This window comes from Leucoraja erinacea, chromosome 23 (assembly GCF_028641065.1).
Source record: "Leucoraja erinacea ecotype New England chromosome 23, Leri_hhj_1, whole genome shotgun sequence".
Taxonomy (NCBI): Eukaryota; Metazoa; Chordata; class Chondrichthyes; order Rajiformes; family Rajidae; genus Leucoraja; species Leucoraja erinaceus.
Window position 1 is genome coordinate 16,639,822 of NC_073399.1, and position 12,487 is coordinate 16,652,308.

A 12,487-nucleotide genomic window follows, 5' to 3' on the forward strand; every position below is an offset into this window, starting at 1 on the left:
GTGAGGACACATCGTCCAAGTGTGTAGAAGCAGAGAACAGCGACAGGCTTTAAATGGACACTTCTCATCAGTGTTCAATAAGGAAAAGGATACAAATGGAACTGCTGATGCTGGAATTTTGAGCCAAAACACAAAGTGCTGGAGAAACTCAGTGGGTCGGTCAGGCAGCATCTGTGGAGGGGGTGGAAAGGCAACATTTCGGGTCGGGCGATCTCTTCAGACTCCGACCCTAAATATTGCCTGTCCATCCCCTCCCCGGAAACTGTCTGTTCGTTCTCCTTGTGACCTAGTGGGTTTTCTCCAGGTGCTCCGGTTTCCTCCTCTAAAGACCTACAGGTTTGTACGTTAATTGGCTGAGGTGAAAAAAAAATTGTCCCTAGTGTGTAGGATAGTGCTAGTGTACATGACGATCACTGCTCAGTGCGGACTCGGTGGATTAAATGGCCTGTTTCCGTGCTGTATCTCTGGCTGACCCATTGAGTTACTCAAGCACTTTGTTTTATATTATGTAAACCATCATCTTCCATCCCTTGTTTCCACATGTTAACTCTCTCTCTCTCTTCACAGACACTGTCTAATTTGCTATTTCCAGCATCTTCCGGATTTTGTTTTAAGATCCCCAGAATGCATTTTATTTTTGTGTCAAAATTTAAAATAATCAACAAACTGTTTGGCATTATGCAAGTCACTGAACATGCATTCAAATATTCAAAAACTAAAATGACTAGTCAGAATATTTGCAATAAATTAAACAGGATGGAAATTTGTGGGCGATTTAGCTTAGAAACAGAAAATAGGTGCAGGAGTAGGTCATTCGGCCCTTCGAGCCTGCACCGCCATTCAATATGGTCATGGCTGATCATCCAACTCAATATCCTGTACCTGCCTTTTCTCCATACCGCCTGATCCCTTTAGCCACAAGGGCTACATCTAACTCCCTCTTAAATATAGCCAATGAACTGGCCTCAACTACTTTCTGTGGCAGAGAATTCCACAGATTCACCACTCTCTTGTGTAAAAAAAATGATTTTCTCATCTCGGTCCTAAATGACTTCCCCCTTATCCTTAAAATTTGACCCCTTGTTCTGGACTTCCCCAACATCGGGAATAATCTTCCTGCATCTAGCCTGTCCAACCCCTTAAGAATTCCCTCAATCTTCTAAATTCTAGCAAGTACAAGCCGAGTCTATCCAGTCTTTCTTCATATGAAAGTCCTGACATCCCAGGAAACAGGAATAGTAATCAGTTTATTTCTTTTGGTTGAACTCAACTCAAACCAGTTCATTTCAGTCAATCAATTTTATTCAATCAACAGCAATTGCTTTTGTCTGGAGATGAATGATTTCCAAAGATCACAGTTGTTGTTTAATAATCATCAAGACTCAATTTCTAAAAACTCTCACCATGTTAAGAATTAGAATGGAGCTGTTACTAAATCATATAATAGTTTTTCCAGTGATGTTTATTGCTATTTGTAATGTGATTTTATGCCACTAATTTGGGGCAGCACAGTGGTGCAGCGGTAGAGTTGCTGCCGGATTTACAGCACCAGAGACATGATTACTGGTGCATGTTCTCCCCGTGACCGCATGGGTTTCTGTGTCCGGGTGCACTGGTTTCCTGCCGCACTCCAAAGACGTGCAGATTTGTAGTTTAATTGGCTTCTGTAAATTGGCCCTAATGTGTCGGATAGAACTAATGTGAACAGGTGGACTCGGTGACCGAAGGGCCTGTTTCCATGCTGCATCACTAAACTAAACTTAACTAAACTAAACTAAATGACCAGTTAAATTGTGTTCTTTATTAGTGGATAGAAATGCCCTATCAGAAGTTACTGGTTGTGTAATAATTGTAATAACACCTGATGTTGCTTAATTTCTAACTGAATGCCTGGTTAGCAATGGTTTACAGTAAACCTCACACGCCTAAAGGCAAGTCCTATTGATGAGCTGGTCTCATAACCTGTTGACTCATCCTCCCTCAGTTTATTGAGTTCACAGCTGACGCAGCTGTGACTATGATTCATAAACATGTTGGAATTTTCCACTTGCAGCACAGACACTGACAACCCAATGAATAAGCAATTTAACGACTGATGCTCAGAGTGGAAAGAGGCTTGGAACTCAGGATTCACCACTTAAATGTTATGCATTGATGATAGACACAAAAAGCTAGAGTAATTCAACGGTTCAGGCAGTGTATCTGGACAAAAGGAACAGGTGACGTTTCGGGTTGAGACCCTTCTTAAGAGGGTGCTGATTGAGCAGAGTCACATTTTCATGTTTTTAGTTTAGAAATACAGCATAGAAACAGGCTCTTTGGCCCACTGAGTCCACATCAACCATTGATAACCCATTCACTTTTGCATCCACTTCCTACACACTAGGTGGGGGGGGGGGGTAATTTACAGCAGCCAGTTAACCGACACACGTGCACGTCTTTGAGATGTGGGAGAAACCCGGAGCAGCTGGTGGAAACCCATGTGGTCACTGGGTGAACGTGCAAACTCCACACAGAGAGCACCAGGATCGAATCTGGGTTTCCGGTGCCGTGAGGCAGCAGTTCAATCAACTGCGCTACTATGTTGCCAGTTTTCTCTGGCGAGATGTTTTATAACGACAGTGCTGATTAGACATGCCCACCCCAAATGCCCAATGATGCTGGGCATTAGCCGCTTTTGATTAAATTGAGGGGGGTGAGGGGTGCCTACATACTTTCCCAGAATGCCCAATAATGACAAAATGCTCAGAGTAATGTGCTTGGGGGGGACAAAAGACAAGATACATTTTGGACCCCTTGAGGTCCAAACGAAATGCCGTTTCTGCAGCCATACATTACAAACAAATAGACCCAGGGGGGGATCTCTCCACTGGGGGGGGGGGGGGATGTCAGAGTCAAAGTCAAGCCCCCCCGGCTGGCGATGGCGATTGTCCCGCGGCCATTAAAACCACGCCGGGTGGTGCAAGGTCGCACACCGGGTCTTGGTGTTAGAGCCCCCGGCGTGTGCTCGCAGAGTCCCGCGGCCATTCCAAGCCGCGCGGGGCGGTGATGTCAGGCCCCGCTCCAGGAGCTCTTCGACCCCGCAACTCGGGCGGGAGAAGTCGCCGTTGCGAGAGGAAAAGCGGTCTCCCTCCAGGGACCCGCGGGCTCCCGGTGCCGCCGTCCGCCAGACCCGCAGTTGCAGCCTCCGAATCTCCGGAGGTCGGGCCGCAGCAGCAGCAGCGCTCCACCACTGCTCCACCCGCTCTGGACTCGGCCAGCCCCGCGACGGTGAGTCGTCGGCACCAGAGTCCCCGGTCTCTTCCTGTTGGCCATCTTCCTATGGGGCCGTTGGAGCATTGCATCTCCAATGTTCATGAGAAAGGTCTCAATGGGCTTAACCTCAATAAACAAGCAAAAGAAGCACACAAACAATGGACACAAAATGCTGGAGTAACTCAGTGGGTCAGGCAGCATCTGTGGACAAAAGACTGATTCAGACTGATTGTTGTCCCCACTCTCCCTTGTACAATCAGTCTGAGAAAGCGTCCCAACCCAAAACGTCATCTATTCCTTTTCTCCAGAGATGCTGGCTGACCCACTGAGTTACTCCAGCATTTTGTGTCAATCTTTGGTGTAAACCAGCATCTTCAGTTCCTTTTTATATCCAAGGATGTATCCAGATGTTACTAAAGCTTTGTTTGTGCCTGTAATACACTGGCAGCATAACACTGGAATTAACTACAGGTATGGAAGAGGCTTGCATGGAGTATAAACCAGGGAGATTGTGTGTAGGAAGGAATTGCAGATGCTGGTTTACATTGAAGATAGACACAAAGTGCTGGAGTAACTCAGCGGGTCAGGTAGCATCGCTGGAGATTAGGGATAGGTGATGTTTTGGGTCAAAACCATTATTTGGTGCTGTGTCATCCACTCTTGTATTGAGGGGCAATTCATTCTTTGCACCAACTGTAATCAGCCGTAGATCCTATCTTTCTCTATCAGCCGCAGTGCCGAGAGTCCTTACCAACTTCGCTGATGCCGAGAGCGGACAAATCTTCGAGCAGGGGATCGAAAGAAGGTTCAGATCGTGGATACAAGGCGTAGCGATCGATGGCCAAGTGGAACCGTAGCCAGTTGGAAGCCAGGTAAACCTGCGAGCTGTAAAACGCACCCGTCGCAATCCCAGACCGTCCTCTTTTCCTTTGTGTAAAGAAAACATTCAGTTAACAAACCACTTGATGAAAGTTTTCCTGCTATCTAACCCCCCTCCCCCACTCCTCCACTCCCCCACTCCCCCCGCTATCCACCTATCACTTACTGGGCTCTGTACAGCTTTCTCCCCCCACCCCCACCCCCCCCCCTACTTCAATGCACCCCTACCTACTTCAACACCTCCTCTCCTTACCTGTATCCACCTATCACTTTGCCAGGCTTTGTCCTGCCCCAGATAGACACAAAGTGTTGGAGTAACTCAGCGGGTCAGGTAGCATCTCTGGAGAAAAGTGATGGGTGACATTTTGGATTGGGAGCTTTCTTCCTGTGCTGCCCTGCCAGCTTCCTGACATGTCCTGCCCCACCTCTTTCCCAGCTTTCTCCAACACTGGCTCCTGATTGACTGCTCATGGGCTTTAAATATAAGCACTAGTTGCACATTTGACGTTGGGACCGTGTGGGATCGGCAATTGGGATTTGGAAGATTAGAATGTAAAGGCAAAGAGTCAAACAGTCCAGCGGCATGTTCAGATTGCTCGCTGAAAAATAATTTAAATTCTTAAATTCATAAGTCACAGGAGCAGAATTAGGCCATTCAGCCCATTGAGCCTGCACCGTTCAAACATGGCTGATCTACCTTTCCCTCAACCCCATTCTCCTGCCTTCTTCTCTTTTGCTACACCTTTACTACTCAAGAATCTGTCAATCTCCACCTTAAAAACTGCCCATTGACAGCCTCCACAGCCGTCTGTGGCAATGAATTCCACAGATTCACCACCCTCTAACAAAATAAATTCCTCCTTTCTAAAGGTAAATCCTGTTATACAGAGGCTATGACCTCTGGTCCTACACTCACTTGCATCCTAGACCTAGATTCTTGGTGATACAAGGAACAATAAACAGCAAGGAAATGTTTTGTGTGATAGCAGTGAACAGCAAGGCTGAATTTTATGACAAGAGATTCTTTGGTTCTTCTATCCGAGGATGTCTGGAAGTACAAATTCATAGTTCCCTGAAAGTGCAGCACGATGGCGTGACGGTAGAATCTCTGCGTTATAGCACTTACAGCACCAGAGACCCAGGTTCCTTGTCTGTACGGAGTTTGTACGTTCTCCCCGTGACCTGGGTGTGTTTTCACAGAGAACTCTGGTTTCCTCCCACACTCCAAAGACGTACAGGTTTGTAGATAAATTGGCTTAGTATAAATGTAAAAATTGTCCCTAGTGTAGGATAGTGTTAATATGCGGGGATCGCTGGTCGGTTGAGCCCTGATGGGCCGAAGGGCCTGTTTCCGTGCTGTATCTCTAAACTAACATAAACTAAAAGTGGCAACACAGGTGGATAAGGTGACAAAGTAGGCATATTGTACGCTTGCCTTCACCAGTATATATGTTGGTAAGTCACGTTTCAGTTGCATGAAACTTTGGTTCGATCACATTTGGAATATTGTGTGAAGTTCAGTTCATCATACTATGGGAAAGATGTGGAGGCCTTGAAGAGGTTGCTATACAAGCTCAGCAGGATGTTGCCTAGATTAGACTATTAGCTATGAGGAGAGGTTGGACAAACTTGTATCCTCTGGATCGGAGGCTGAGGGGCAACGTGATAGAAGTATTTAAAATGATGAGAGGCATCGAGAGGGTAGACCTTCAGAATCTTTTTACCCATATGGGTGGAAATGTTAAATGCTCGAGGGGAGGTGGGAGAAGCAGACACAATAGCAATGTTTAAAAGATATTTAGACGGATGCATGAACAGACAAGGAGTTGAGGGATATGGACCAAGTGCAGGCAGATTGGATTATTGTGGATTAGTAACATGGTCAGCATAGACATGGTGAGTCAAAGGCCGGTACCTATGTTGCAATGCTCAAATGTCCTAAGGCCAACAACATCAAAAGTGTTTCCTCTTGAAGTTTGGACAACTTCATACCCTTCACTTCCCTTATTCCTCTGATACTTTAAATTCTTCCCATAATTTAACGTAATTGAAACCAAGCTGAAGGGAAAAGGCCACAAATACCTAAGGAAATTGCTCAGTAATGATCTACCTGACAGAAATGTTATGATAAATCTGTTTTTTTGGGAAATGTAATTCTTCAGTTAAGGCTAAGCCCAGAGGGAACAAAACATCTCCTTCTGCTTTCTGAAGATTAGATTATGAATAAAATGTTATCAAATGGAAGAAATCACTTTTGCACACTCATCACTGTTGCATGCATTAGGTTGAAGCCTGCAGCCATCGAACAGTGCCATGCTCACAAGGTATTTCGATGTTATAGCTATGGAACTGTAGTGATTAACTTAGACTGTTGCACCATTAATCCTTAGGGATGAGTGATTCATGAGTCTGTAAGTCGAAATAGTAAAATAAAAGTTACTCTCTGTAGTAGAAAACGGGCGACTACTGGAATGTTCAAAAACCCATCTGGTTCACTGCTGCCCTCTGGGAAAGGGAATTTGTCGCACCTACTGGTCAACACACACAGGACTCCAATGTGTTAGTTCAGTGCAGCTTAGAGATACAGCGTGGAAACAGGCCCTTCGGCCCACCAAGTCCATGCCCACCATCAATCACCCACACACCAGTTCTATACTGACTATGAAAAATTGACAGAAGCCAATTAAACTACAAACCTGCATGTCTTTGGAATGTGGGAGGAAACCAGAGCACCATGCGTTCATGGGGAGAACATGCAAACTCCACACAGACAGCACCTGTAGCCAGGATCGAATTAGGGTCTCTGATGCTGTTGGGCAGCAGCTTTACTGCTGCACCTCGTTGCCATCCCTGGTTGAATCTTAAACTGCCTTCAGAGGGAACATGGAATGGGCAACTAATGCTGTCATTACCAATATGGGTCACAGTTAATGATAGATGCACAGTTTGCATCCATTGTACATCAGAACCATGTTGACATTCGCATTTTGATTCATTAATACAGATAGTGTCACAGAGATAAACAGCATGGACACAGGCCTTTCAGACCATCGAGTCCACACAACCATCAAACACCCATCTTTACTCAAATCCGATCTAATCCATGTTATTCTCTCATCCTGTCTAATCCACACATTAAGGACAATTTCCATAACCCATCAACCCCACACTTTTTGGACGTGCAAAGAAACCAAAGTACCCGGAAGAATCTAATGCAGTCACAGGGAGAACATGCAAACTCCACACAAACAGCACCGGAGTTCAGGATTGAACCTCTGTCACTGTGAGGCGTCAGCTCTGCTAGCTGCACCATTTAGCACATTTTTCGTTTGTGCTTCTCATTATAACTAGTGTGTCTAATTGTTTTGGTCAAGAATGGATGGTGAACAGCTTTGAATTATAAACGCTAGACTTTAGTGCTGCCTCATTTTTAACACTATCTTAACACTGATTGTGATTCTGGGTTTTATGCAAATATAATATATTTCGCCATAAACAGAGTGAAGATGAAATATTACATGGCTTTTGAAGAATTATCTCATAATCATATTTGCTCAAACAAAAATATTTCCCGAAGCGTATTTAATGGAAAAGATTTTAATCATTGTAGAATCTGACTGTGAATAACACTTTGATATTGGTTTTGTCAGAAAAATCCCCTCTATTTTCACCCATAGAGTTGTGAATCTGTGGAACTCCCTGCCACAGAAGACAGTGGAGGCTAATTCACTGGATGTTTTCAAGAGAGAATTAGATTTAGCCCTTAAGGCTAAAGGAATCAAGGGATATGGGAAAAAAGCAGGATCGGAGCACTGATATTAGATGATCAGCCATGATCATAGTGAATGGCGGTGCTGGCTTGAAGGGCCGAATGGTCTACTCCTGCACCTATTTTCTATGTTTCTATGTTAGGCTTTCCAGGCTGATGTTCACATTCCTGTTAAAGTTGCAGGCTTTCCAGGGGTTCAATCCTGATCGGTGTGTATGTGCGTAAGTTCTCCCCAATAGTGTAATGTGCAACCTCAGATGGTTGTCATGGATTTGACATGGGTGCACTAATGGGCCTGGTTCCATGCTGGTCACGCTTCTATCCCTCGATTACTCCTCTAAACTAAACTAAATTAAATGTAAAGTTTTCAAGATAAATCTGATAATGCCACCTTCACATGAACTGTGTGCATCATGTGCAAAGCCCAAAAATGCAGATTTGTAGGCAATCTACCTGTCAAGGGCACCTTCTCATGGAGAGAGGCTGGTTCCAACGTTTCTATCGTTTTCACAGGATAGAAAGGCAGATCAGTCAAGGGCTTACTGGAAGCAAACGTTTTCACAGGAAAGATTCCTGGATGAAAGATTCTGAGACGAGGCGGCAAACCATTCAGGTGTGGACACTAAAAGCCGGAGTAACTCGGTGGGACAGGCAGCATCTCTGAAAAGAGGGAATGGGTGATGTTTCAGGTCGTAACCCTTCTACAGACTAAGTCTGATGTCACGGTGGCGCAGCGGTAGAGTTGCTGCCTTACAGCAAACGCAGCGGCGGAGACCCGGGTTCTATCCCGACTACGGGTGCTGTCTGTACGGAGTTTGTACGTTCTCCCCGTGACCTGCGTGGGTTTTCTCTGAGATCTTCGGTTTCCTCCCACATTCCAAAGTGTTTGTAAGTTAATTGGCTTGGTAAATGTAAAAATTGTCCCTAGTGGGTGTAGGACAGTGTTGCTGTGCAGGGATTGCTGGCCGGGGCAGTCCCGGTAGGCGAAGGGCCTGTTTCCGCACTGTATCTCTAAACTAAACTAAACTAATCTAAAAGGGTCCCGACCCGAAACGTTCTCCATTCCTTCTCTCCAGAGATGCTGCCTGTCCCGCTGAGTTACTCCAGCTTTCTGTGTCTATCTTCGGTTTAAACCAGCATCTGCAGTTTCTTCCTAACCATTCAGGTTAGCTAGCTTAGCCATCTGGAGGAAAGCTGTTCTGGAACTCGTTGCCAACTATTTTGCCATGTTGACCACGACCCTACTCACCACAATGAGTCGCCATTTCTAACGCCCTCTGGGAGATCTTCAATTGGAACAAGCCGTACCTTCTTCACATGAAGTGCATTAGAGTGTGTGTGTGTGGGAGGGGAGGGGGGGGGGGGGGGGGGGGGGGGGGGCGTGAGGGAGTGTAAAAAATGTGAGTAATGTTTATTTTTCAATAATACACCTGTGTAAGCAACAATCATCAATCATAGTGCAGAGGCTTTTCCAAGTGCTCAAGGTTTGAATCAGGGGGCTGCCCGACTTATATGGGCATAACTTCCTCCAGGTGCAATAGTGATGTACACACATAACATCCACAGACATTAAACCGATGGATGAGTGTTGTGCCTGTGTTAATGAGCCCTTACTAAGCTTGGGAGAAGCATCAAAGATTCCTAGAGACCATGGGAATGTGTAATTAGTGAGCTAAGAACAAACAACTCACCACAAGTCCCTCAACACTCATTTCCTCAATTGCTTTAACATTTTTTTTTGGTGTTGTCAGTATCCGCCCATCCACGAAAGATGATGGCGCGGATTTGACGTTGTCCTGAAGATAGACACAAAATGCTGGAGTAACTGAGCAGCAGGTCAGGCAGCATCTCTGGAGAAAAGGAATACGTGACGTTTCGGGTCAAGACCCTTCTTCAGACTGAGAGTCACGGGAGGTATGGAACCTCCCACAGCTTCCACAGGTGAAGTTGTCTCTGGCCGTTGCATTTGGGAGTGTGTTGCTGTTGCTGTCGATCACTTGAGATGTTGGTGCCTGGTCTCCAGGGTCTTGAACCTCCATATCCACCTGGAGGTCCTTTCTCCACCTCCCCCAGTCTTCAGCAGCCTCTTCCCAGTTGTCAGTGCCAATGTTAACTGTTGTCATATCTCTTTTTAATCATCCCCTTGAAGCAAAGCTTTGGTCTTCCTCTTGGCCTCCGTGCATTGGCAACGTGATATGTATAATAATGATTGTGAAGAAATTCAGGCCCTTCGGTTTTTCCCCGTTATCCCCTTAAAACCCTTTTCTGGAATGGAAATATTGGCTCCATTTTCATATCAAAAAGATTTGGGGTAATTTTGCTTTTGTGAAGTCAGACAAACCAGTGGATCGAACATAGTACATAGTACAGTACAGCACAGGAATGGGCCCTTCAGCCCACAATGTGTGTGTGCTGAACATGATGCCAAGTTAAACTGATCTCATCTGCCTGCAAGGATCCATATCCCTCTATTCCTTGCACTTCCATGTGCCTAACTAAAAGCCTCTTGAATGCCTTTCTCGTATTTGCCTGCATCTCCTCCCGTACCAATGCGTTCCAGGACCCCACCACTCACTGTGTACAATACTTGCCTCACACATTTCCATTGAACTTTCCCCCCTCTCACCATAAACATCCACCCAAGGAAAAAGGCTCTGACTGTCTTACCCTTAGTTTTAGTTTAGTATCTAACTTCTAACTCAGACTATCTTTGATCGGACTTTACTGGACTTTATCTTGCACTGAACATTATTCACATTATTCCCTTTGCACGATGGCAGCCTCGCCAACAGTCTGTTTGTCTTTTCGTCTTTATTTTGTTGTTATTTTAGTGTGTTTTAAAAGTTTGTGTTCATGTTCTCTGGTTTGTTTTATGTGGGGGATGGGAGGGGGGGAAGGGAAGGTCGGGGGAAATCTTTTTTCAATCTGTAACCCTGCCAGAAAAGCGAATGTCTTCCGGATCGTATCTCCGGTCGCTCAGCGGCCTAGCATCATGGAGCTGGAGGCTTTGGTCGGGACTGACTTTGAGCCCCACCACGGAGCAGTGGACGTACCATTGGAGCCGATCCCTTGCCAGGGGTCGACGCTCCAACCGCGGCCTGTGGATTTAACCATCGAGGAGCTCACAGTCTCAGGTAGAGACCGATGTCAGGAAGCTCCAATCGACGCTGAAGGTTCGACCAGCACTGACCCGGGGTCCGATCGCCTGGCGCGGGGGAGCTGAGATTCCCCCAACGCGGGAGCTTGATCGCCCTGACACGGAGGGCCCCGTCGGATAAGGACGCCAAGATCGCCCCATCAACGGAAGGCTCGAGGCCTCCAACAAAGAAGACAAAGAGAACAAAGAAGGGAAGAAATGTCACTTTTTTTTCGCCTTCCATCACAGTGAGGAATGTGGAGGAGCCATGTTCACGGAATGTGGCGGAGTCACTGTGGTGGATGTTCACGTTAAAATGTATTTTGTGTGTTTTGTTGCTTTTTAATGGTAGGACTGTTTGGCAAATCAAATTCCTCGTATGTTGCAAAACATAAAGTATGATTCTGATTATCATCTATCTGTACGCTGTGGATGGCTCCATTGTAATAATGTATTGTCTTTCCGCTGACCAGTTGGCATGCAACAAAAGCTTTTCACTGTATCTCGGTACATGTGACAACAAACTAAACTAAAACTAAACTTCCTGCCCATGCCGCTCATCGTTTTATATATTTCTATCGTGTCACCCCTCATGTTGCAGAGAAATGGATGACGGCTGTAGACATTTTAAACAGGCTGTTGATCCCGTTTCACAGTAAACAGCGTCAGAATTACCTACATTATCTCTAACTATCCTGCAAGAGCATTCTTTTCATTTTATCTCTGCCTGTGTCTTTTGCCACGTCATCACCTGTTCAGCACTATTGGTTTCTGAGATGTCCCGGAACATATTGTGCTAACACATCTTCTTATATATTCTGGGTGATGATTTCCATAACAGTTCTACAGTACGTTGAAGTTGGCTTGGCTATAATAAAATGTTAATTTGTATTGAAATGTTGCCTCGGCCAGAAAATAAAGCCATTGTTCTCTTCTACATCATTTATTATACATTGTTGGATTAGCCAGTTGATAAATGTACTTAAAATTCTTCATGTTATATCTCAGAAATATTTAATGAAAGCTGATAGCAGATTTATGTACATATAAACACAGCTTTTCTGTAAGTACCTATCAAGGTAAGAAATGCTTCAGATTATATTGTGGTATCAAAACTAGTGCTAGTGGGGAGGTGCAATAATTTAAATCAATTTCATTTAAATGAAGTTCTTTAGACTGAAGTTGTAATCACTGCACATACCTCGAAAACTGATTGAATGTTGCTGAAAAAAGGAGTTTAGAAGAATGAGGGGAGGGGAGGGGGGGTCACATTGAAACATGCCGAATAGTGAAAGGCTTGAATAGAGTGGATGTGGAGAGGATGTTTCCACTAGTGTTCACTTTCACACAAAGGGTGGTGGGTGTATGGAACAAGCTGCCAGAGGAGGTAGTTGAAGCTGGGGCTATCCCAACGTTTAGGAAATGCTGGCAGGTGGGACTAGTGTAGC

The 12,487-nt window shown here is 45.2% G+C and overlaps 1 protein-coding gene across 2 annotated transcripts in view; it reads right to left on the reverse strand.

Annotated features, from left to right (window-relative positions):
- The window catches only part of fam20a (FAM20A golgi associated secretory pathway pseudokinase), a 46,373-nt gene that overhangs the window by 22,715 nt on the left and 11,171 nt on the right, over nucleotides 1–12,487 (reverse strand). For both annotated transcript variants that reach the window (XM_055653970.1, XM_055653969.1), the window contains exon 2: nucleotides 4,007–4,182. In XM_055653970.1, coding sequence (XP_055509945.1) covers nucleotides 4,007–4,182 — 176 coding nt within the window. The remainder of the gene's footprint in view (nucleotides 1–4,006; nucleotides 4,183–12,487) is intronic.